The sequence below is a fragment of the Thalassophryne amazonica genome, chromosome 10 (genome assembly GCF_902500255.1).
Source record: "Thalassophryne amazonica chromosome 10, fThaAma1.1, whole genome shotgun sequence".
NCBI classification, from domain to species: Eukaryota; Metazoa; Chordata; class Actinopteri; order Batrachoidiformes; family Batrachoididae; genus Thalassophryne; species Thalassophryne amazonica.
Genome location: NC_047112.1, coordinates 39,252,512 through 39,278,026, shown reverse-complemented (window position 1 = coordinate 39,278,026; position 25,515 = coordinate 39,252,512). Strand labels below are relative to the sequence as shown.

Sequence of the window (25,515 nt, the reverse complement as noted above, 5' to 3'; positions counted from 1 at the left end):
ACGTATTTCCTGAACGACAGACCCTCAACGATTTGATTGGTGGAGATGTTTGCAGGTCAAAGTTAATCTTCCTGTTAGACAACAAACATGGGGGTGAGTTCGTATGCTTTTCGTTTTCATTCAAACAAAATATTAACGTTACACCTCTATGCAAGGTCAGAAATATATGCAAGTAGCGTTTTATTTCTGAAACATTGACCGAGCTGTAGTAACTAGTTTCGTGTTATGTATAGACGTTTTGCTGCGTTTATCAGCCGGTTAGCTTAGCAGAGCTTCGTAAATGCACCATTGTGTGGCTAACATGCGTAGGATTAAGAAACAATGTCCCTTTTAAACTGTGTAGGATAAAGAAAAGAAGAAAAAGGAGAGCATTTTCGACTTGTCAAAATATATCGACAAGCCGATTCGTGTGAAGTTTCAAGGCGGACGAGAGGGTGAGTGATGGTAAAATGCTAATGAAGTTAGCCTGTGGAACACAGCAGCTGCCTAGAATGATAGTCGCCCCTTACAGGTGCGGAGTGTATATTACAAAGATCAGTGTTCACATTGTGAACTGAAAATGTATTTTTGGCAAGTAGGAAGCCTACTGCCTTTATGAAGTTGGTTGTTTTTGTTGTTAAAGGGATCAATTTTTTAATAATCTGTACATTTTTAAGTCCACGTTATACTGGTCAAAAAAGCCACTGTATAGTTATTCCTGAATTAAAAAAAAATCTCTCGCGTTGTGTATTTCTCACAGCCAGTGGTGTCCTGAAAGGTTTTGATCCACTCTTGAATCTGGTGCTGGACGGTACAATTGAGTATATGCGTGGTAAGTCCTCTGTTATTTAATTGTTATCATGGCTGTAAGAATGTTTTCATTACAAAATAGTGCAGTAAACCCCGCCTAAACCGTCATCATTTAAACTGGACATTTGCATTTACCAGACAAAAGCAAAAGTCCAGTGCTTTTGTGCCGTTTTCCATGTAATAAATACTGTATATACCAGATTTTGAATAACGGATTTTCGTTCACATCGGACAAAATGTCCTGTCCGAGCGCAATGCATTTCCATTTAAAAACCCCTTGCCTATACCGGACACAGCGTTTTACGAAATGAAGTTCACCGCTGACATTCGACAATTTGAGGAAAGTGGGTACCGTATTTCTGTAATTAAAAGACCGGGGGATTTTTTGAACTGTGCTCAGACACTGGATCTAAACGAGGCTAGCCATAATTCGAGACCGGTGATTATTACCAAAATGTTGCTTGCACTATGGTGTTAAGTTTCACACACATCCCTGGGTATAACGAACCAAAACACTTTAAGCCCCTTTCACACCAGGTCTGCTTCGAGTTGCGTCAAGCAGTGTCATGACGACGCAGGAATGTCTGCGTCAGGTGCGCGCAGCAGGGATTAGAGAGGAGGTGAGGACGACGCAGAGGAGAACCTGCACACAAACTCATTTGCAGCCAGTCTGTGTGCGCTCTGATCACCCTGCTCAGTGCGCCGCTTTCATTGGACCGACATCTCTGGGATAGCTCGCGCTCACAGGTTGAGCTCGTCAGACTACTTTTGCCACCCTGCTCAGCGTGCTGCTCTCGTTGGAGCAACAACACACAGAATGTGTCTCTTCCCAGATAGATCTCTTTCAGTGCAGTTTCTTGTTCTGACTTTAACACAAAGTTAACACCCACCTATTTCATCGCCAACTGGAAATGGTAATCAAAACATTCCAATCATATCTTTTTGAACTCATCCGCATCAAACTCCATCGTGTCAATGTTTACAGTGTGCTTGAGTGATGTCAGGCAAAGTTGCTCATAAAGCTTACGTTTCTTAAATATTTATTACGGCTACTCTTCAGTTATCTTTGTAATGTTATTACTGGTAAAGTTTAGAATTGGTTTAGATGAGATGTATTCATTATCTCACAGGAATTATCACAGTTATCTGGGAAATACTTTTTGCGCAGGAATTCATCAAGCACATTGGCCGCGGGTGCGTACTAACACAGAATACCCAGAAACTAGCTAGAAGTTCGGCCAAAATGACAGCGTCCACTTTTAGCTTGCCATAAGCTAAGCTAGTGGCGCTCGTGAGAGTGTGCGCTCTGATCTCTCTTCTAGTTTAATGTCTTGTGCTGAGCTGCAGGCCTGCGCTCTGAGTTCTGTCATAGTTTATCTTCTTTGACCGCGAGCTGCGTCCCCACCCACGAACGAACCATCCGTGACAAACTGTGGAGATGTCTGGAGTTATGCTGTATTTTGTGGACATGTCCTGTCTCTGGCAATCAGTCTGTGAGCAGGACTTTGGACTTTATTCAAAAACAATTGTGAGAGAATTTAAGGTGAGTGCGAGCAGCTGCAGCCAGGCTGCAGTCAGCTTTTTTTTTTTCTGTGCTCTTTGAGCATGTAGTTTTTACTGCATTTTGTAGACGGTATAAAACAATCCTGCGTGATTGGGAACAATGGAACACAGCAGGATTCATAAATTAGCGTCAGGTAATGTTGTATTGTGAGGGTGTGGCTTCCAGTCACGTTGAGTAACGTCGCTTTGCCCTGACTTGTGCTGAAACTACTTCCTTTCTGCGTCCTGTGCTCAACGCAGAAAAAATTAAACATGTTTAATTTTTGGTGCCCGATTTGCTTCGTCCTTTGCGTCCCTCGCGGTGTTGTGGCATTGAGCTACATCGTCTTGGCACTAGGTTGCTTCCATGTGATGCCGCATGACGCAACTCGAAGCAGGCCCGGTGTGAAAGGGGCTTTAGATCAGAGCCCTCTGTGGGGCTGCGAACCTGCACACCTGCTAAATGACGGACACAGAAAAAGGCTATGATTTGTCACTTTTCCATCTTCACTCCTTCCTAACCCGTCATATTTTAAAAGTTTTTGCAGGGCACACGCCAATTACATTTTGATAATGGATCAAATGCATTTGGATAGAAAAGACCGCAAATATGAACAACTTTACAACAGCGAGTCAGACAAAGATGCTCAAATGACCTGTAATTCATGGAGGAAAATTGCATGTACCGTACTCTTGATTTGGAGGTTGATGATTGTACAACCCCTGGCAGAAATTATGGAATCACCGGCCTCGGAGGATGTTCATTCAGTTGTTTCATTTTGTAGAAAAAAAGCAGATCACAGACATGACACAAAACTAAAGTCATTTCAAATGGCAACTTTCTGGCTTTAAGAAACACTATAAGAAATCAAGAAAAAAAATTGTGGCAGTCAGTAGCGGTTACTTTTTTAGACCAAGCAGAGGGAAAAAAAATATGGAATCACTCAATTCTGAGGAAAAAATTATGGAATCATGAAAAACAAAAGAACGCTCCAACACATCACTAGTATTTTGTTGCACCACCTCTGGCTTTTATAACAGCATGCAGTCTCTGAGGCATGGACTTAATGAGTGACAAACAGTACTCTTCATCAATCTGGCTCCAACTTTCTCTGATTGCTGTTGCCAGATCAGCTTTGCAGGTTGGATCCTTGTCATGGACCATTTTCTTCAACTTCCACCAAAGATTTTCAATTGGATTAGGATCCGGACTATTTGCAGGCCATGACATTGACCCTATGTGTCTTTTTGCAAGGAATGTTTTCACAGTTTTTGCTCTATGGCAAGATGCATTATCATCTTGAAAAATGATTTCATCATCCCCAAACATCCTTTCAATTGATGGGATAAGAAAAGTGTCCAAAATATCAACGTAAACTTGTGCATTTATTGATGATGTAATGACAGCCATCTCCCCAGTGCCTTTACCTGACATGCAGCCCCATATCATCAGTGACTGTGGAAATTTACATGTTCTCTTCAGGCAGTCATCTTTATAAATCTCATTGGAACAGCACCAAACAAAAGTTCCAGCATCATCACCTTGCCCAATGCAGATTCGAGATTCATCACTGAATATGACTTTCATCCAGTCATCCACAGTCCACAATTGCTTTTCCTTAGCCCATTGTAACCTTGTTTTTTTCTGTTTAGGTGTTAATGATGCCTTTTGTTTAGCTTTTCTGTATGTAAATCCCATTTCCTTTAGGCGGTTTCTTACAGTTCGGTCACAGACGTTGACTCCAGTTTCCTCCCATTCGTTCCTCATTTGTTTTGTTGTACATTTTTCGATTTTTGAGACATATTGCTTTAAGTTTTCTGTCTTGACGCTTTGATGTTTTCCTTGGTCTACCAGTATGTTTGCCTTTAACAACCTTCCCATGTTGTTTGTATTTGGGCCAGAGTTTAGACACAACTGACTGTGAACAACCAACATCTTTTGCAACATTGCGTGATGATTTACCCTCTTTTAAGAGTTTGATAATCCTCTCCTTTGTTTCAATTGACATCTCTCGTGTTGGAGCCATGATTCATGTCAGTCCACTTGGTGCAACAGCTGTCCAAGGTGTGATCACTCCTTTTTAGATGCAGACTGACGAGCAGATCTGATTTCATGCAGGTATTAGTTTTGGGGATGAAAATTTACAGGGTGATTCCATAATTTATTCCTCAGAATTGAGTGAGTCCATATTTTTTTCCCTCTGTTTGGTCTAAAAAAATAACCGTTACTGACTGCCACAACTTTTTTTCCTGATTTCTTACAGTGTTTCTTAAAGCCAGATAGTTGCCGTTTAAAATGGCTTTATTTTTGTGTCATGTCTGTGATCTGCTTTTTTTCTGCAAAATTAAACAACTGAATGAACATCCTCCAAGGCCGGTGATTCCATAATTTTTGCCAGGGGTTGTATAAAGAAGTGGAGCTCATTGAGGGATACATTTATCCAGAAAAGGCCACTGTTTTGTGGCAAATTGCATTAAGATGCAACAGAGAACTTTAAAAGGGTCATGTGCATGTCAACATCATTGCATGGGCACGAAGTTACAGAGCTCGAGAAGTATAAATCAGGCTTTAGGATTTTACCAATCTGCAGTGAACTTTGAAAAAAGAGTGACTCAACCAAATGTAATCTTTTTTTAATGCACATAATGCCTGGCGCTTATTTTAAGGTCAGGTGTTTAATCAAGGAAATACGTCAGCCTAATTGGTGCTGTGGATTCCCTGTAGATCATTCAGTTTTACTGTATTCAGTTTTGACACATAAGTTTGAATTATTTTTTGTTTTGTTTTTAATTACAGGGCATCTGGAAAGTATTAACAGTACTTAATTTTTTCCATATTTTATGTTACAATCTTATTTCATAATATATTCAAATCAATTTTCCCTCAAAATTCTACTCACACTACTCCATAATGACATGCCTTTTTTGCAAATTTATTAAACATTAAGAACAAGAAATTACATGTACATAAGTATTCACACCCTTTGCTCAGTACTTTGTTGATGCACCTTTGGCAGCAATTACAGCCTCAAGGCGCACCTATCTTTGAGCAGTTTTACGGATTCCTCTCAGGCTCAAGTCTGGGCTCTGTTTGGGCCATTCAAGGACATTCACTTCAGTCTTTGTGGGCGCTACCCACTGCTATAAGGAAGAGACATTATCATTCACAGCATACAGCAGTCCAGCTGTGAGGCCTAAGTTTGACTTATGGTTTTGATTTATAAACCATATTAATCCGGATAGTTTAACTACATTAATGTCAAATCTGTCATGTGAACATATAACATATATCTTTTAATTTTAAAATAATGCACTAATTGTGAAGTTTTGAACATTAACACACAGATGCCAGAATGCATTATAGGTAAACTGAGCCTCCGATCACTGATTGGTTGACTCATTATATGTAAAAACCAACACACACGTTAACATGTGTGTTGGTTTTTACAAATAAATGTGTATTTGTAAAATATATCATTTTTTTCATTTGTTTAAAAAAAGGCATTTGTAAAACTCAAAATTCCATTTAAGTTGTAAAATACACATTTATTTGTAAAAACCAACACAAGTTACAAATCAGAAATTTGTGTTTGTGGATCACAAAACACGTGCAAATCAAGGACTATTTGTAGATCACCCTCTGTGCATTTGCAGGTATTAAAGAGACAAATTTCATTCCATAAATAATTGTGTTTTCACTTTAACAAATTAAAGATTTGCATGTACACGTTGTCTTTGAAGCAGATGCAGTTGTTGCTGCCATGCATTATGGGAGTTCGGGGTTTGTTTGTTCTTTATTATTATTCACCTTATTCAGCCCCGCCCACTTTCACAACAGAGGCATTTCCATTTTGTCTTAGGACTTCCAGTGAGCGGTGTTTTCAATATAGCACAATGGAAGATATTACATGGGTAGAAACAAAACCCTTTTTGAAAAGCTCAAAGGGATCGACTCTGGCTCACCCACGGGTTATAAGAGTGGGAAGATGACATGAAAAAGTGGCCCTCGATTATTTTTAACTACTTTGTGTTGTCACTCGGCATGGACAGTTTGGCTTTGAGGAACTATGAGCTCTTTAGTAACCGAGCAGGAGATTTGGAACAGTTAGCCACCTGAAGTGGTCTTATCCCTGAGATATTTTTAAAGCAAATTATGACTTGTACTACAGTATAATGAATGCTACCAGATTTTAAAGTTGTTAATAGCTGTTTTTATTGTTATGATGTCTTCATATACAATCATGTATACAAATATTTTACACAATAAAATGAATTATGAATTATGTTCGGGCACTTGTAGCGTACTGTGTTCCCACGTAGATAATCATTAGAAGCAGTGACAAACCGGAAGTTGTTTGACAAAATGGAGCCACCCATCCTGACTTCCTGAATAAGGTGAATTGTAGTACATGTTAGTTTAGCAGTGTTGTTAGTGTTATAGATTTGTGTTTTTATAGTTCAAGGAGTGTAGTTAGTTTGGTGAAGAATTATGTTGTGACCATGAGTGAAAAGTGCTTTGCGTTTGATCTCTTCTGCCACTGTCTGTGTCGTTGTATGTGAAAAGCAAATGACACTTTTTTGCAGCAGCCGGCAGCCGACCCACCCCCTTCTGCTGGGGGCTGATCTCCTCACAACAACTTGACTGTTGTGAAACACACGACATGAACTAATGTTTGATTTCAAGGTTTACAGATTTACAGATGTTTTTGACCTTTAAGGTTTCTCACTATGCCAGCAAAAAAAAGTTAGCGGAACTAAATTTAGTGGAAGCTAATTGGTCCACTGATAGTTTTCAAAGTTAGCTGAAAAGCTAACCTGCTAACGCAAAAGTTAGCTTAGCTAATTAGCAGAAATGTACCCACCACTGGAGGGAACCCACTCAAACACTGGGGAGAACTTGCAGACTCCACACCGAAAGGACCAGGTTGGATTTTAATCTGAAACCTTCCCTATGTGAGGCAGCAGTGTTAACTACTAAGCCACTGTGCTGCCCCATGATGAAGAGTGTAAGCCACAGCTCTGGTCATGTGGCACACTGAACATGATTCAGCATGCAGGTGCCTCAGTATTGAGGACTCCAGCAACTCTAAAAGGCCCAGGAGATGCCCATGCATCACCTGGCTGGAAATCAGCACTAGTAGGAGAGAGTCAAGTTCATCTGCTAGTGCAAATCAGATGTGAGTTCTCAGATTGGTCTGATTCCCAGAATAAATACAGCTATGAAGAGAGAACAAAACGGCACCACTTTCTGGATGTCATAAATACAGTACATTTCTACATATGTACATTAGTCAGAATGCATTGAGTATTATTGATTATTTCTTTTTTTACCCGTGGTTTTCATAGCAAATATCACTTCAGACATCAGTCTAAAAGCAGAAGTCGTCCTTTCATAAATAAGTATGCTTATGGAATATCAAATGCTAATTCATGTTGTCTCTTTACTGCCAGAAAAGTTGACAAATGCAAATTCTTTCCTAAGATTTTGCTGAAATAATCTTGATAGTTGATCTGCATATATAAATCCAATATGGAAGAAATGAATCACAAATATTGGAGCTTCAAGCTTTTGATATTTGGGTGGTCTCCAACATTTAAAACAAATTTTATAAAGCTGGGCCTCATGTTTATAGCAGAGCACTGATTGGTGGAAAATGGCAAATCAATATTAATGATTAAAAGTCAACTTGTAAAGTGTCAGTCACAGTCAACAGTAGGGGTGTAACGATACACAAAAATCAAGGTTCGGTACGTACTTCAGTTTTGAGGACACGGTTCGGTTCATCTTCAGTACAGTATGGGAACAAAATGCAAAACCTAAATTTGCTTGTTTAAACCAACAATTTATTGTAACATTATACAAACAGGAAATAAAATAATTGCAAAGTGTTGCCTGGTAATAAGTTAAATAAAATCTTCTCATATAAACTACAAATGTATGAAATATTATAAAAAAAAATACATTCCTAGTAAACAGCTTTTAACAAAACCTTTCCATAAGTAAAGCAGGGCACAATGGTTCCAGCATGAAGCCCTGTTCAATTTTATTCAACCTCCATATTTTTTGCCAGAAAAATTAACTTGTCCGAAACTGTCACACTCTATAAGGATTTTTTTAAAAAGAGAATGTTAAATGTAATGTTAAAAAATCCCTTTACTTTTGTACAATTTGTTTTATTTTCTATCTCTTTCTATTAACTGTTCATTTAATGTTTGTTAATATATCTTTTTCAATAAAGTTTTGAAAACAAAAAATGTGGGAGAGGCAAAAAAGTGAGTAAAACCACCTTCAAAATATTTAGAACCACAAATAAACTTGATTCTTGGTTTGTTTATTTATTTTGCCATTAAAATTGGCCATCACTTATTAAAATAAAATAACTTCTCAAGGCCAGGGCTTCTCAAAGTCTGGGGACTATTTAATCACAGCGCAGCTCAGTGCTTTACAGGCTGCTGCAGGCAGCGGAGGAGGGGGAGACCCACTGCCACTCGGTGACAACAGAAACTTTCAGTCGCCAAACATCAGAAAAGTTTCCAGTAACGCCAGAAAAAGTAGCTAGATTTGTTGCTAGTCACTTTTGAGAAAATGAGTCGTTAAGAGGGTTTGGAAAGTTACCAGATTTAGCGAGAAAGTCGCCAAGTTGGCAACACTGAATGTAAACACGCAACATGAACTCACCCGTGCACAGCCCTGTACCAAACTGAACGTCCTGTACCAAAACAGTTCAGGACAAATACATGTACCGTTACACCCTTTAATCAACAGTTTTCTTTGAGTCTTGACCTCATGGTAACTCTGACCTTTAAGCACCAGAATCACATGCTGGTCTTTTCCATAAGATTAGACATCAGTTGTCTTTGAACCTCACCTGGTGGATCAAAATGTGGGTCATTATTTAAATAATTTTCTCTGCAGATCCAGATGACCAGCTGAAACTGACAGAAGACACGAGACAGCTGGGGCTGGTGGTGTGCAGAGGAACCTCTGTCGTTCTAATCTGTCCTCAGGATGGCATGGAGGCTATACCAAACCCCTTCATACAGCAACAGGATGGCTAACATACAGTCCTCCACTCACTCTCTCTCTCACACACACACACACACACCAGTATATTTTGTGAAATATTTTGGTTGATGTTGTTTTAAAATGTTTATTTGGATTTCTCACAGTGATATTACATCCAGAAAAAGAAATTTGTGTTGTCGAAAAAGAAAAGGTTGATCAGGAAGAGGACATTTGTTTGTGTCTGATGTGAGACTAAATGTTTAATTTCCTTATTTATCCAGAAAAAATAAACTTTTTACTATTTGTTTTGTTTGTTTTTGATAAGAAAATAAAGTTAAAATTGATGTATGTAGACTCTTGTGAAACTGTGTTCTTTAAATGTATACAGTTGGGCAGGATTTGCATTGATTTATAAACACAACAGAGAAACTATACATTTTGGACTTTGCTGTTGCACATCTGCAGCCTTGAATCAAAAGCAGTTGTGCTCATGAATTGCTATTTTGAATTGTCTGGTGTCTCAGTGATATTGTTTCCAAACATGTCAGGGAAATTAGTTTTATTAAGTAAAGTAGAAGTGAAGAAAGGGACGGGAAAATTGTACAGGTAAGTGCACAGTCACAAATTAAGTGATGATATCATGTCTTTCATAAACAGACCTTGTGCTTTTAACTGCTGATACTTGAATACACCACTGAGATGGCCACAACCCACTCATGTTTGGTGTAGCAACAGAGGTTCTTGATTGCTATCATTAAATGTGTTTATAGGGATAAAGGGATACATGTGGGGTGGGGGAGGGATGAGACACGCAGACCTTTCTGCTCAATGACATCCACATTTGTTGTGGATTTAACCACTCAGCAACAAGTGTACTAAGCAGGGTGGGTACTAACAAAAGTGACTAATCTTTGTTAGGATTGTGCTTTTTAGGGATGATGGGCGTTTTCTCTCTCTCTCTCTCTCACACACACACACACATACATACGTATATATATATATATATATATAATATACTTCTGACTTATGGTATGGAAATTGAAGACTTAACAGTATTCCCTGAAAACTCCCTTCTGTCTGATCATTTCTTAATAACATTTACTCTGATGGACTACCCAGCAGTGGGGAATAAGTTTCATTACACTAGAAGTCTTTCAGAAAGCGCTGTAACTAGGTTTAAGGATATGATTCCTTCTTTATGTTCTCTAATGACATATACCAACACAGTGCAGAGTAGCTACCTAAACTCTGTAAGTGAGATAGAGTATCTCGTCAATAGTTTTACATCCTCATTGAAGACAACTTTGGATGCTGTAGCTCCTCTGAAAAAGAGCTTTAAATCAGAAGTGCCTGACTCCGTGGTATAACTCACAAACTCGCAGCTTAAAGCAGATAACCCGTAAGTTGGAGAGGAAATGGCGTCTCACTAATTTAGAAGATCTTCACTTAGCCTGGAAAAAGAGTCTGTTGCTCTAAAAAAAAAAGCCCTCCGTAAAGCTAGGACATCTTACTACTCATCACTAATTGAAGAAAATAAGAACAACCCCAGGTTTCTTTTCAGCACTGTAGCCAGGCTGACAAAGAGTCAGAGCTCTATTGAGCCGAGTATTCCTTTAACTTTAACTAGTAATGACTTCATGACTTTCTTTGCTAATAAAATCTTAACTATTAGAGAAAAAATTACTCATAACCATCCCAAAGACGTATCGTTATCTTTGGCTGCTTTCAGTGATGCCGGTATTTGGCTAGACTCTTTCTCTCAGATTGTTCTGAGTTATTTTCATTAGTTACTTCATCCAAACCATCAACATGTCTATTAGACCCCATTCCTACCAGGCTGCTCAAGGAAGCCCTACCATTATTTAATGCTTCGATCTTAAATATCAATCTATCTTTGTTAGTTGGCTATGTACCACAGGCTTTTAAGGTGGCAGTAATTAAACCATTACTTAAAAAGCCATCACTTGACCCAGCTATCTTAGCTAATTATAGGCCAATCTCCAACCTTCCTTTTCTCTCAAAAATTCTTGAAAGGGTAGTTGTAAAACAGCTAACTGATCATCTGCAGAGGAATGGTCTATTTGAAGAGTTTGTCAGGTTTTAGAATTCATCATAGTACAGAAACAGCATTAGTGAAGGTTACAAATGATCTTCTTATGGCCTCAGACAGTGGACTCATCTCTGTGCTTGTTCTGTTAGACCTCAGTGCTGCTTTTGATACTGTTGACCATAAAATGTTATTACAGAGATTAGAGCAAGCCATAGGTATTAAAGGCACTGCGCTGCGGTGGTTTGAATCATATTTATCTAATAGATTACAATTTGTTCATGTAAATGGGGAATCTTCACAGACTAAGGTTAATTATGGAGTTCCACGAGGTTCTGTGCTAGGACCAATTTTATTCACTTTATACATGCTTCCCTTAGGCAGTATTATTAGATGGCATTGCTTAAATTTTCATTGTTACGCAGATGATACCCAGCTTTATCTATCCATGAAGCCAGAGGACACACCAATTAGCTAAACTGCAGGATTGTCTTACAGACATAAAGACATGGATGACCTCTAATTTCCTGCTTTTAAACTCAGATAAAACTGAAGTTATTGTACTTGGCCCCACAAATCTTAGAAACATGGTGTCTAACCAGATCCTTACTCTGGATGGCATTACCCTGACCTCTAGTAATACTTAATTCTTCCTGTTAAAAGGGAGTTTTTCCTTCCCACTATCGCCAAGTGCTTGCTCACAGGGGGCCGTTGGGGTTTTTACGTAATTATTGTGTGGCCTTGCCTTACAATATAAAGCGCCTTGGGGCAACTTTGTTGTGATTTGGCGCTATATAAATAAAATTGATTGATATATATATATATACACTCGTGTGTGTATGTGTATATACAGTAGTGTTCAGAATAATAGTAGTGCTATGTGACTAAAAAGATTAATCCAGGTTTTGAGTATATTTCTTTATGTTAAATGGGAAACAAGGTACCAGTAGATTCTCACAAATCCAACAAGACCAAGCATTCATGATATGCACAGTGTTAAGGCTATGAAATTGGGCTATTAGTAAAAAAAAGTAGAAAAGCGGGTGTTCACAATAATAGTAGTGTGGCAGTCAGTGAGTTTGTCAATTTTGTGGAACAAACAGGTGTGAATCAGGTGTCCCCTATTTAAGGATGAAGTCAGCACCTGTTGAACATGCTTTTCTCTTTGAAAGCCTGAGGAAAATGGGTAGTTTGATTAAAAAGTTTATTGGAGAGGGGAAAACGTATACGCAGGTGCAAAAAATAATAGGCTGTTCATCTATCATCTCCAGTGCTTTAAAATGGACCAAAAAAAAAAACCAGATGTGTGGAAGAAAACAGAAAACAACCATCAAAATGGATAGAAGAATAACCAGAATGGCAAAGGCTCACCCATTGATCAGCTCCAGGATGATCAAAGACAGTCTGGAGTTACCTGTAAGTGCTGTGACAGAAGACGCCTGTGTGAAGCTAATTTATTTGCAAGGATCCCCTGCAGTCCCTCTGTTAAATAAAAGATGTGCAGAAGAGGTTGCAATTGGCCAAACAACACATCAACTGGCCTAAAGAGAGATGGAGGAATATTTTGTGGACTGATGAGAGTAAAATTGTTATTTTTGGGTCCAAGGGCCGCAGACAGTTTGTGAGATGACCCCCAAACTCTGAATTCAAGCCACAGTTCACAGTGAAGCATGGCAGTGCAAGGATCATGATAGGGGCATGTTTCTCCTACTATGGTGTTGGGCCTATATATTGCATACTAGGTACCATGGATCAGTTTGGATATGTCAAAATACTTGAAGAGGTCATGTTGCCTTATTCTGAAGAGGACATGCCCTTGAAATGGGTGTTTCAACAAGACAATAACCCCAAGTACACTAGAAACCAGCAAAATCTTTGTTAGAAACCAACAAAATTAATGCCTCGCAGATGTGAAGAAATCATGAAAAACTGGTTATACAACTAAATACTAGTTTAGTGATTCACAGGATTGCTAATAAAGCAGTATGAACATAATAGTTTTGAGTTTGTAGCATCAACAGCAGATGCTGCTGTTATTGTGAACACCCCCTTTTCTACTTTTATTTAAACTAATAGCCCAATTTCATAGCCTTAAGAGTGTGCATATCATGAATGCTTGGTCCTGTTGGATTTGTGAGAATCTACTGGTACCTTATTTCCCATGTAACAATAAGAAATATACTCAAAATCTGGATTAATCTTTTTAGTCACATAGCACTACTATTATTCTGAACGCTACTGTACATCGACATTTTTGTTGCACAAGCTCTAAAGTGTTCCCAGCACAGGGAACATTTAAAGAATAAATCATTTTTCCTGAGGCAATTAGTTTATTTACTGCTTCAGGTATTTTGAAACAGAAAAATATTTTCTTCACCAACAGAGTCACTTAAGTTTTCAGTCATTTTTGCAACAGTAAATTTTCATTTTTCATTTTCATTTTCTGAAGCAAGTGGTTGACTCGTGAGACTCTTGAAACAATTGTATTTTAAAGATTCATTTACTGAGTCAAGCATTTTAATTCTCTGAATGATTTTCTGAAACAACTGGATCTTTAGTGTTTGGTGCATTTTGAAGCTGTGAATTATTGATTATTTTCATTTTTCAAGCATTTCAAAAGATTGAAACATTTTCACAAGCAACTGCTTGTAGTTTTTAAAAGGGTACAGCCTTGGGTTTTTTAAGATTTATTCTCAGTTCTCAATTTATTTATAAAGCACTTTAAAATGCATACCAACAACCAAAGCGCTGTACACAACAAGAACAGGCAAGTTAAAATAAATAAATAAACCACAGTTAAAAGCAGAAACACTAAAAAAAAAAAAAAAAAATGTCAAACTGTTAAAAGCCAAAGAGAAGAAATGTGTTTTAAGAGAAGATTTAAAAGCAGAGAGCGAATCAGCTTGCCTAATGTGCAAAGGAAGATCATTCCACAGTTTTGGGGCAACGGCTGAAAAAGCTCGGTCACCTCTATGCTTCCTCTTTGACCTTGGGATAACCAACAGTGACAAATCAGCTGACCTGAGTGAGCGTGAAGGGACGTATAAATGGAGCAGGTCAGATAGATATAGCGGGGCAAAGCCATGAAGACATTTAAAAACAAAAGAATTTTAAAATCAATTCTAAAACGAACGGGGAGCCAATGGAGTGAGGCCAAAACCGGTGTAATGTGCTCGCACCTTCTAACACCAGCCAAAAGTCGAGCAGCAGCATTTTGCACCATCTGTAGGCGGGTAAGCAGAGTGATTCAGCCCAGTATAAAGTGCATTGCAATAGTCCAGGCGATTAGTTATAAAAGCATGGATTAAAATCTCAAAATGATGCCATGAAAGAAATCGCTTCACCTTGGCCAGTTGTCTAATAGTCTAATAGTCTAGTTGATAGAAACTAGACTTGACTACTGACCTAATCTGAGCATCGAATTTAAGATCACTGTCCAGTTTTACACCCAGGTTTGTTGCTGTCTGTGTCAGATACTGACTCGTGGGACCCAGATCAACACTGATTTTGGAAGTGTCACTAGGTCCAAACAGCAACACCTCAGTCTTTTTTATCATTCAGGTGTAGAACATTTATGGACAACCATGCCTTAATGTCACCAATGCACTCTAGGAGATGGTTCGCAGAGTATGCATTTTGCTGCTTCAGTGGCAAATAAATTTGACAGTCATCAGCATAAAAATGAAAAGAGATATCATGTCTCCTAAAAACTGATCCCATTGGGAGTAGATACAAAGAAAAAAGAAGCAGACCAAGTATGGAGCCTTGAGGCACCCCACATGTAAGGGGCACTGCACAAGATTCAACAGCTCCAATAAGGACACAAAAACTTCTCTCTGATAGGTAGGATCTAAAACAGTATAAAACAACACCCTTAATGCCCACCCAGTTTTCCAGGCGAGACAAGAGGATCTGATGGTCCACTGTATCGAAGGCCGCTGTTAGATCCAACAGGACCAAAACAACACAGTGACCAGAATCAGTAGCTACACAAATGTCATTAAAAACCCGCAGCAGTGCTGACTCAGTACTGTGATGGGATTTAAAACCAGACTGAAACAACTCCAGGGTGTCATGATTACAACCCCTGGCAATAATTATGGAATCACTGGCCTCGGAGGATGTTCATTCAGTTGTTTAATTTTGTAGAAAAAAAGCAGATCACAGACATGACACAAAACTAAAGTCATTTCAAATGGCAACTTTCTGGCTTTAAGAAACACTATAAGAAATCAACAAAAAAAAAATTGTGGCAGTCAGTAACGGTTACTTTTTTAGACCAAGCAGAGGGAAAAAATTATGGAATCACCCTGTAAATTTTCATCCCCAAAACTAACACCTGCATCAAATCAGATCTGCTCGTTAGTCTGCATCTAAAAAGGAGTGATCAAATCAAATCAAATTAATTTCATTTATATAGCGCCAAATCACAACAGTTGCCCAAGGCGCTTCATATTGCAAGGCAAAGCCATACAATAATTACAGAAAAACCCCAACTGTCAAAATGACCCACTGTGAGCAAGCACTTGGCGACAGTGGGAAGGAAAAACTCCCTTTTAACAGGAAGAAACCTCCAGCAGAACCAGGCTCAGGGAGGGGCAGTCTTCTGCTGGGACTGGTTGGGGCTGAGGGAGAGAACCAGGAAAAAGACATGCTGTGGAAGGGAGCAGAGATCAATCACTAATGATTAAATGCAGAGTGGTGCATACAGAGCAAAAAGAGAAAGAAACACTCAGTGCATCATGGGAACCCCCCAGCAGTCTAAGTCTATAGCAGCATAACTAAGGAATGGTTCAGGGTCACCTGATCCAGCCCTAACTATAAGCTTTAGCAAAAAGGAAAGTTTTAAGCCTAATCTTAAAAGTAGAGAGGGTGTCTGTCTCCCTGATCCGTTTTGGGAGCTGGTTCCACAGGAGAGGAGCCTGAAAGCTGAAGGCTCTGCCTCCCATTCTACTCTTACAAACCCTAGGAACTACAAGTAAGCCTGCAGTCTGAGAGCGAAGCGCTCTATTGGGGTGATATGGTACTATGAGGTCCCTAAGATAAGATGGGACCTGATTATTCAAAACCTTATAAGTAAGAAGAAGAATTTTAAATTCTATTCTAGAATTAATAGGAAGCCAATGAAGAGAGGCCAATATGGGTGAGATATGCTCTCTCCTTCTAGTCCCTGTCAGTACTCTAGCTGCAGCATTTTGAATTAACTGAAGGCTTTTCAGGGAACTTTTAGGACAACCTGATAATAATGAATTACAATAGTCCAGCCTAGAGGAAATAAATGCATGAATTAGTTTTTCAGCATCACTCTGAGACAAGACCTTTCTAATTTTATAGCTATTGCGCAAATGCAAAAAAGCAGTCCTACATATTTGTTTAATATGCGCATTGAATGACATATCCTGATCAAAAATGACTCCAAGATTTCTCACAGTATTACTAGAGGTCAGGGTAATGCCATCCAGAGTAAGGATCTGGTTAGACACCATGTTTCTAAGATTTGTGGGGCCAAGTACAACTTCAGTTTTATCTGAGTTTAAAAGCAGGAAATTAGAGGTCATCCATGTCTTTATGTCTGTAAGACAATCCTGCAGTTTAGCTAATTGGTGTGTGTCCTCTGGCTTCATGGATAGATAAAGCTGGGTATCATCTGCGTAACAATGAAAATTTAAGCAATGCCGTCTAATAATACTGCCTAAGGGAAACGTATAAAGTAAATAAAATTGGTCCTAGCACAGAACCTTGTGGAACTCCATAATTAACCTTAGTCTATGAAGAAGTTTCCCCATTTACATGAACAAATTGTAATCTATTAGATAAATATGATTCAAACCACCGCAGCGCAGTGCCTTTAATACCTATGGCATGCTCTAATCTCTGTAATAAAATTTTATGGTCAACAGTATCAAAAGCAGCACTGAGGTCTAACAGAACAAGCACAGAGATGAGGCCACTGTCTGAGGCCATAAGAAGATCATTTGTAACCTTCACTAATGCTGTTTCTGTACTATGATGAATTCTAAAACCTGACTGAAACTCTTCAAATAGACCATTCCTCTGCAGATGATCAGTTAGCTGTTTTACAACTACCCTTTCAAGAATTTTTGAGCGAAAAGGAAGGTTGGAGATTGGCCTATAATTAGCTAAGATAGCTGGGTCAAGTGATGGCTTTTTAAGTAATGGTTTAATTACTGCCACCTTAAAAGCCTGTGGTACATAGCCAACTAATAAAGACAGATTGATCATATTTAAGATCGAAGCATTAATTAATGGTAGGGCTTCCTTGAGCAGCCTGGTAGGAATGGGGTCTAATAGACATGTTGATGGTTTGGAGGAAGTAACTAATGAAAATAACTCAGACAGAACAATCGGAGAGAAAGAGTCTAACCAAATACCGGCATCACTTAAAGCAGCCAAAGAGAACGATATGTCTTTGGGATGGTTATGAGTAATTTTTTTCTCTAATAGTTAAAATTTTATTAGCAAAGAAAGTCATGAAGTCATTACTAGTTAAAGTTAAAGGAATACTCGGCTCAATAGAGCTCTGACTCTTTGTCAGCCTGGCTACAGTGCTGAAAAGAAACCTGGGGTTGTTCTTATTTTCTTCAATTAGTGATGAGTAGTAAGATGTCCTAGCTTTACGGAGGGCTTTTTTATAGAGCAACAGACTCTTTTTCCAGGCTAAGTGAAGATCTTCTAAATTAGTGAGACGCCATTTCCTCTCCAACTTACGGGTTATCTGCTTTAAGATGCGAGTTTGTGAGTTATACCACGGAGTCAGGCACTTCTGATTTAAGGCTCTCTTTTTCAGAGGAGCTACAGCATCCAAAGTTGTCCTCAATGAGGATATAAAACTATTGACGAGATAATCTATCTCACTCACGGAGTTTAGGTAGCTACTCTGCCCTGTGTTGGTATATGGCATTGGAGAACATAAAGAAGGAATCATATCCTTAAACCTAGTTACAGCGCTTTCTGAAAGACTTCTACTATAATGAAACTTATTCCCCACTGCTGGGTAGTTGGCTTTGCTCAAAAAGTAAATGAGTCCACCCACCACTTTAATCATATCTTAGATCTTGTTCTGACTTATGGTATGGAAATAGAAGACTTAACAGTATTCCCTGATAACTCCCTTCTGTCTGATCATTTCTTAATAACATTTACATTTACTCTGATGGACTACCCAGCAGTGGGGAATAAGTTTCATTACACTAGAAGTCTTTCAGAAAGCGCTGTAACTAGGTTTAAGGATATGATTCCTTCTTTATGTTCTCTAATGCCATATACCAACACAGTGCAGAGTAGCTACCTAAACTCTGTAAGGGAGATAGAGTATCTCGTCAATAGTTTTACATCCTCATTGAAGACAACTTTGGATGCTGTAGCTCCTCTGAAAAAGAGAGCTTTAAATCAGAAGTGTCTGACTCCGTGGTATAACTCACAAACTCGTAGCTTAAAGCAGATAACCCGTAAGTTGGAGAGGAAATGGCGTCTCACTAATTTAGAAGATCTTCACTTAGCCTGGAAAAAGAGTCTGTTGCTCTATAAAAAAGCCCTTCGTAAAGCTAGGACATCTTTCTACTCATCACTAATTGAAGAAAATAAGAACAACCCCAGGTTTCTTTTCAGCACTGTAGCCAGGCTGACAAAGAGTCAGAGCTCTATTGAGCTGAGTATTCCATTAACTTTAACTAGTAATGACTTCATGACTTTCTTTGCTAACAAAATTTTAACTATTAGAGAAAAAATTACTCATAACCATCCCAAAGACGTATCGTTATCTTTGGCTGCTTTCAGTGATGCCGGTATTTGGTTAGACTCTTTCTCTCCGATTGTTCTGTCTGAGTTATTCTCATTAGTTACTTCATCCAAACCATCAACATGTTTATTAGACCCCATTCCTACCAGGCTGCTCAAGGAAGCCCTACCATTATTTAATGCTTCGATCTTAAATATGATCAATCTATCTTTGTTAGTTGGCTATGTACCACAGGCTTTTAAGGTGGCAGTAATTAAACCATTACTTAAAAAGCCATCACTTGACCCAGCTATCTTAGCTAATTATAGGCCAATCTCCAACCTTCCTTTTCTCTCAAAAATTCTTGAAAGGGTAGTTGTAAAACAGCTAACTGATCATCTGCAGAGGAATGGTCTATTTGAAGAGTTTCAGTCAGGTTTTAGAATTCATCATAGTACAGAAACAGCATTAGTGAAGGTTACAAATGATCTTCTTATGGCCTCGGACAGTGGACTCATCTCTGTGCTTGTTCTGTTAGATCTCAGTGCTGCTTTTGATACTGTTGACCATAAAATTTTATTACAGAGATTAGAGCATGCCATAGGTATTAAAGGCACTGCGCTGCGGTGGTTTGAATCATATTTGTCTAATAGATTACAATTTGTTCATGTAAATGGGGAATCTTCTTCACAGACTAAAGTTAATTATGGAGTTCCACAAGGTTCTGTGCTAGGACCAATTTATTCACTTTATACATGCTTCCCTTAGGCAGTATTATTAGACGGTATTGCTTAAATTTTCATTGTTACGCAGATGATACCCAGCTTTATCTATCCATGAAGCCAGAGGACACACACCAATTAGCTAAACTGCAGGATTGTCTTACAGACATAAAGACATGGATGACCTCTAATTTCCTGCTTTTAAACTCAGATAAAACTGAAGTTATTGTACTTGGCCCCACAAATCTTAGAAACATGGTGTCTAACCAGATCCTTACTCTGGATGGCATTACCCTGACCTCTAGTAATACTGTGAGAAATCTTGGAGTCATTTTTGATCAGGATATGTCATTCAAAGTGCATATTAAACAAATATGTAGGACTGCTTTTTTGCATTTACGCAATATCTCTAAAATCAGAAAGGTCTTGTCTCAGAGTGATGCTGAAAAACTAATTCATGCATTTATTTCCTCTAGGCTGGACTATTGTAATTCATTATTATCAGGTTGTCCTAAAAGTTCCCTAAAAAGCCTTCAGTTAATTCAAAATGCTGCAGCTAGAGTACTGACGGGGACTAGAAGGAGAGAGCATATCTCACCCATATTGGCCTCTCTTCATTGGCTTCCTGTTAATTCTAGAATAGAATTTAAAATTCTTCTTCTTACTTATAAGGTTTTGAATAATCAGGTCCCATCTTATCTTAGGGACCTCGTAGTACCATTTTACCCCAATAGAGCGCTTCGCTCTCAGACTGCAGGCTTACTTGTAGTTCCTAGGGTTTGTAAGAGTAGAATGGGAGGCAGAGCCTTCAGCTTTCAGGCTCCTCTCCTGTGGAACCAGCTCCCAATTCAGATCAGGGAGACAGACACCCTCTCTACTTTTAAGATTAGGCTTAAAACTTTCCTTTTTGCTAAAGCTTATAGTTAGGGCTGGATCAGGTGACCCTGAACCATCCCTTAGTTATGCTGCTATAGACGTAGACTGCTGGGGGGTTCCCATGATGCACTGTTTCTTTTTCTTTTTGCTCTGTATGCACCACTCTGCATTTAATCATTAGTGATCGATCTCTGCTCCCCTCCACAGCATGTCTTTTTCCTGGTTCTCTCCCTCAGCCCCAACCAGTCCCAGCAGAAGACTGCCCCTCCCTGAGCCTGGTTCTGCTGGAGGTTTCTTCCTGTTAAAAGGGAGTTTTTCCTTCCCACTGTAGCCAAGTGCTTGCTCACAGGGGGTCGTTTTGACCGTTGGGGTTTTACATAATTATTGTATGGCCTTGCCTTACAATATAAAGCGCCTTGGGGCAACTGTTTGTTGTGATTTGGCGCTATATAAAAAAAATTGATTGATTGATTGATTGATAGTCCATCAGAGTAAATGTAAATGTTATTAAGAAATGATCAGACAGAAGGGAGTTTTCAGGGAATACTGTTAAGTCTTCAATTTCCATACCATAAGTCAGAACAAGATCTAAGATATGATTAAAGTGGTGGGTGGACTCATTTACATTTTGAGCAAAGCCAATTGAGTCTAATAATAGATTAAATGCAGTGTTGAGGCTGTCATTCTCAGCATCTGTGTGGATGTTAAAATCGCCCACTATAATTATCTTATCTGAGCTAAGCACTAAGTCAGACAAAAGGTCTGAAAATTCACAGAGAAACTCACAGTAACGACCAGGTGGACGATAGATAATAACAAATAAAACTGTTTTTTGGGACTTCCAATTTGGATGGACAAGACTAAGAGTCAAGCTTTCAAATGAATTAAAGCTCTGTCTGGGTTTTTGATTAATTAATAAGCTGGAATGGAAGATTGCTGCTAATCCTCCGCCTCAGCTCGTGCTACGAGCATTCTGGCAGTTAGTGTGACTCGGGGGTGTTGACTCATTTAAACTAACATATTCATCCTGCTGTAACCAGGTTTCTGTAAGGCAGAATAAATCAATATGTTGATCAATTATTATATCATTTACTAACAGGGACTTAGAAGAGAGAGACCTAATGTTTAATAGACCACATTTAACTGTTTTAGTCTGTGGTGCAGTTGAAGGTGCTATATTATTTTTTTCTTTTTGAATTTTTATGCTTAAATAGATTTTTACTGGTTATTGGTGGTCTGGGAGCAGGCACCGTCTCTACGGGGATGGGGTAATGAGGGGATGGCAGGAGGAGAGAAGCTGCAGAGAGGTGTGTAAGACTACAACTCTGCTTCCTGGTCCCAACCCTGGATAGTCACAGTTTGGAGGATTTAAGAAAATTGGCCAGATTTCTAGAAATGAGAGCTGCTCCATCCAAAGTGGGATGGATGCCGTTTCTCCTAACAAGATCAGGTTTTCCCCAGAAGCTTTGCCAATTATCTATGAAGCCAACCTCATTTTTTTGGACACCACTCAGACAGACAGCAATTCAAGGAGAACATGCGGCTAAACATGTAACTCCCGGTCCGATTGGGGAGGGGCCCAGAGAAAACTAAAGAACTAAAGAAAGATCTGTCGTTCTTCCACTTTCGCTCAGCTCTCCTACACTCGCGCCTGACAGTGAGCGTAACATCATTCATCCGAGGCTCAGATCGACGTTTGGAAGATCTAAGTTCAATGGAGCTACAGTATCTAAGACAGTCTGACAGATCAAGTTGAATTTAGAGGTGAAGGAGTCAACATCTAAATTAAAGCCGAGACACTCAGAAGAGCTGATCACAGCACTAAAAGCAGTGGAGAACTGAGCAGCAGTGGAAGAATTAAGAACATGACAGCGCTGAGTAGGAGCACAAGATTTCACCATATGACAAAAAGGAGGCATGTCAAAAAGAATAGGCATATGGTCTGAGAAAGCAGCATCATAAACCTCTAAATTAGAAACAGTAAAACCATAAGTTAAAACGAGATCAAGAATGTGCCCATGTTCAAGTGTTGGCCTAGACACAGACTGCACAAAATTAAAAGAATCAATCAAATCTAAAAAAATCATTGGCCAGCGGCTTCAGGGGACAGCAAACATGAATATTAAAATCACCAACTATTAAAATCCGATCATATGAGGTCTGTCCGAAAAGTAACGGACCTTTTTATTTTTTTCAAAAACTATATGGATATGAATCACGTGATTGCATCAGCCAAGTTTGAACCTTCGTGCGCATGCGTGAGTTTTTTCACGCCTGTCGGTTGCGTCATTCGCCTGTGGGCAGGCTTTGAGTGAGCACTGGTCCACCCCCTCGTCGGATTTCTATTGTCAGGGAAATGGCTGAGCGACTGCCGCTTTGCTCCATGAAAATTTTTTCAGAAACTGTGTGAGACAGCCAGTTGGAAACCATTCAGAAAATTCAGATGGCTTTCGGAGAAGATTCTATCAGCGTCACACAGATTAAGGAGGATTACAACCGGATTAAAGACGGTCCACAGTGGCGGAGGGCGCGCCGCGCTTTGAGCGGCTATCGACAGGCTGAAACAACCAGATCATTTCCAAAGTGAAGGCTGTGTTGATCCGGGATGTCGTGTGACTACCAGAGAAATCGCAGAAAATGTGGACATCAGCACTTTTGCGGCACATTCCACTGTTACAGGAGATTTTGTAGTAAGACGTGCGGAGGAATTCGCACTTCGGGACGGAGCCGCTCATGGCGCACAACAAAAAACACCTCCGTGTTGGAAGTCTCACAGGACAAGTTGTGACATGCCCAGCTGTTAAACAATTTCTTGGATACTCACTCGACTGAAAAGCCACCGAAAGCCATCTGAATCTTCAGAATGGGTTCCAACACGGACGTGTTTTTTGTTGTGCGCCATGAGCAGCTCCGTCCCGACGTGCGAATTCCTCTGCACGTCTTTCATTACAAAATCTCCTGTAACAGTGGAATGTGCCGCAAGAGTGCTGATGTCCACATTTTCTGCGATTTCTCTGGTAGTCACATGACGTCCCGGATCAACACAGCGTGGGCCGCCGCTGTGGGCCGTCTTTAATCCGGTTGTAATCCTCCTTAATCTGTGTGACGCCGATAGAATCTTCACCGAAAGCCATCTGAATTTTCTGAATGGTTTCCAACTGGCTGTCTCACACAGTTTCTGAAAATATTTTCATGGAGCAAAGCGGCAGTCGCTCAGCCATTTCCCTGACAATGAAAATCCGACGAGGGGGCTGGACCAGTGCTCACTCAAAGCCTGCCCACAGGCGAATGACACAACCGACAGGCGTGAAAAAACTCACGCATGCGCACGAAGGTTCAAACTTGGCTGATACAAGCGCACATGATTCAAATCCATATAGTTTTTGAAAAAAATTAAAAGGTTCGTTACTTTTCGGACAGACCTCGTAGTTTGGCATTATTTGTGACAGAAAATCGGCAAAATCACTGATAAAATCTTTGTTATACTTAGGGGGTCTGTAAACAACAGCGCACAACACCGGGAGGTCAGAGCGAAGTTCAAATAAGTGAGACTCAAAGCTGGAATAAGATGTTGCCATATTGACCCGTTTACACTTATATTGTTCTTTGTAAACAATCGCAGTGCCTCCGCCGCGTCCTGACATTCTTGGAGAGTTAAAATACGTACAGTCGGGTGGCATAAGTTCACAGAAAGCACTAGACTCACCAGCAGTCATCCAAGTCTCAGTAACACAGAGAAAATCCAATCCACGGGCCATAAAAAAATCCTTCAGGATAAAGGTTTTGTTGGCCAGTGATCTCGCATTTACCAGCACCATCCTGACAGGAGCCGGAGCATTAGCCGACTGTCGGGCCCGGGCGAGAGGCCGCAGATTCCGTAGATTCACCCCATGCCCACTGCGGTAAGGAAAGGGCCGCATCCGAGCCGACCACGGGAACCAAAAGAGGAGGCAATCGGATCAAGAAAACGCCACGAAATATATCTCTCTCTGGAGATATTGGGTCGGCATCGATATTGGGTATGACCTGGATTTAGGTCATAAAAAGAATGTTCTTTGGCACCATTATTATTTATTAGCCTTTAAATAAGGGATTCATAATACGAGTGAAGCGGTGTGCAGCGGTGCAAAGCTTGCTCATGGTACAGGGAGCCCCAAATAGGAAGTGCCAAATTTTGAGTCCACAGTGAAACAGTAAATGTCAAATGTTGAACACTTCCTGGATCAACACTTCCTGGATCGAGCGAGATCTCGTAGAATCTCTCGGGAACTCAGTGGCAAGTTCACACTGAAACATGAAGTGCCAAATTTTGAGTCTACAGAGAAACAGGAAATGTCAAATGTTGAACACTTCCTGGATCGAAATTTCCTGGATTGACCACTGAACTCTACACTACGTGGAATGGGCGTCACGGCTGAGCGAACCCTGCACAGTGGAATCAGGACGATAGTATAGGGTCAAACTCACCAATTTCTGCATAATTAAGCCCTTCGTTGAGTTGTTATGTAATATTATTAAGCTCTGTTAAGGCCATTTAGAAGACTTGTACACGCAGTGTAGTTTTTGATAGATTACTAAAGTAAATAGAAACAAAAACTTGTTAAATCTATGGACATTATAAGCTCTTGCAATGCAACACTATTTGAATACTTTCTATCATATCGCTTGTGAAAACGCACAAAGCCCCCCCACACACACACATATAATGTTCATTTGACACACACAGTCACACACATACACACATAATGTTCATTTGACACGACACACACACACACACACACACACTCAAAACACC

General features: G+C 39.7%; 1 protein-coding gene and 1 long non-coding RNA gene across 2 annotated transcripts; one reads left to right on the top strand and one right to left on the bottom strand.

Annotated features, from left to right (window-relative positions):
* lsm7 (LSM7 homolog, U6 small nuclear RNA and mRNA degradation associated) lies at positions 1 to 9,560 on the top strand. The gene is made up of 4 exons (XM_034179851.1): positions 1 to 93; positions 344 to 434; positions 740 to 811; positions 9,248 to 9,560. The coding sequence occupies exons 1-4, from the start codon at positions 88 to 90 to the stop codon at positions 9,388 to 9,390; spliced, it is 312 nt and encodes a 103-aa protein (XP_034035742.1). The 5' UTR covers positions 1 to 87; the 3' UTR covers positions 9,391 to 9,560.
* LOC117518650 lies at positions 9,129 to 25,515 on the bottom strand. Its single transcript, XR_004563035.1, has 2 exons — positions 25,481 to 25,515; positions 9,129 to 9,404 (listed from the first exon to the last, which is right to left on the bottom strand). It is a non-coding gene; the product is annotated as an uncharacterized LOC117518650 (long non-coding RNA).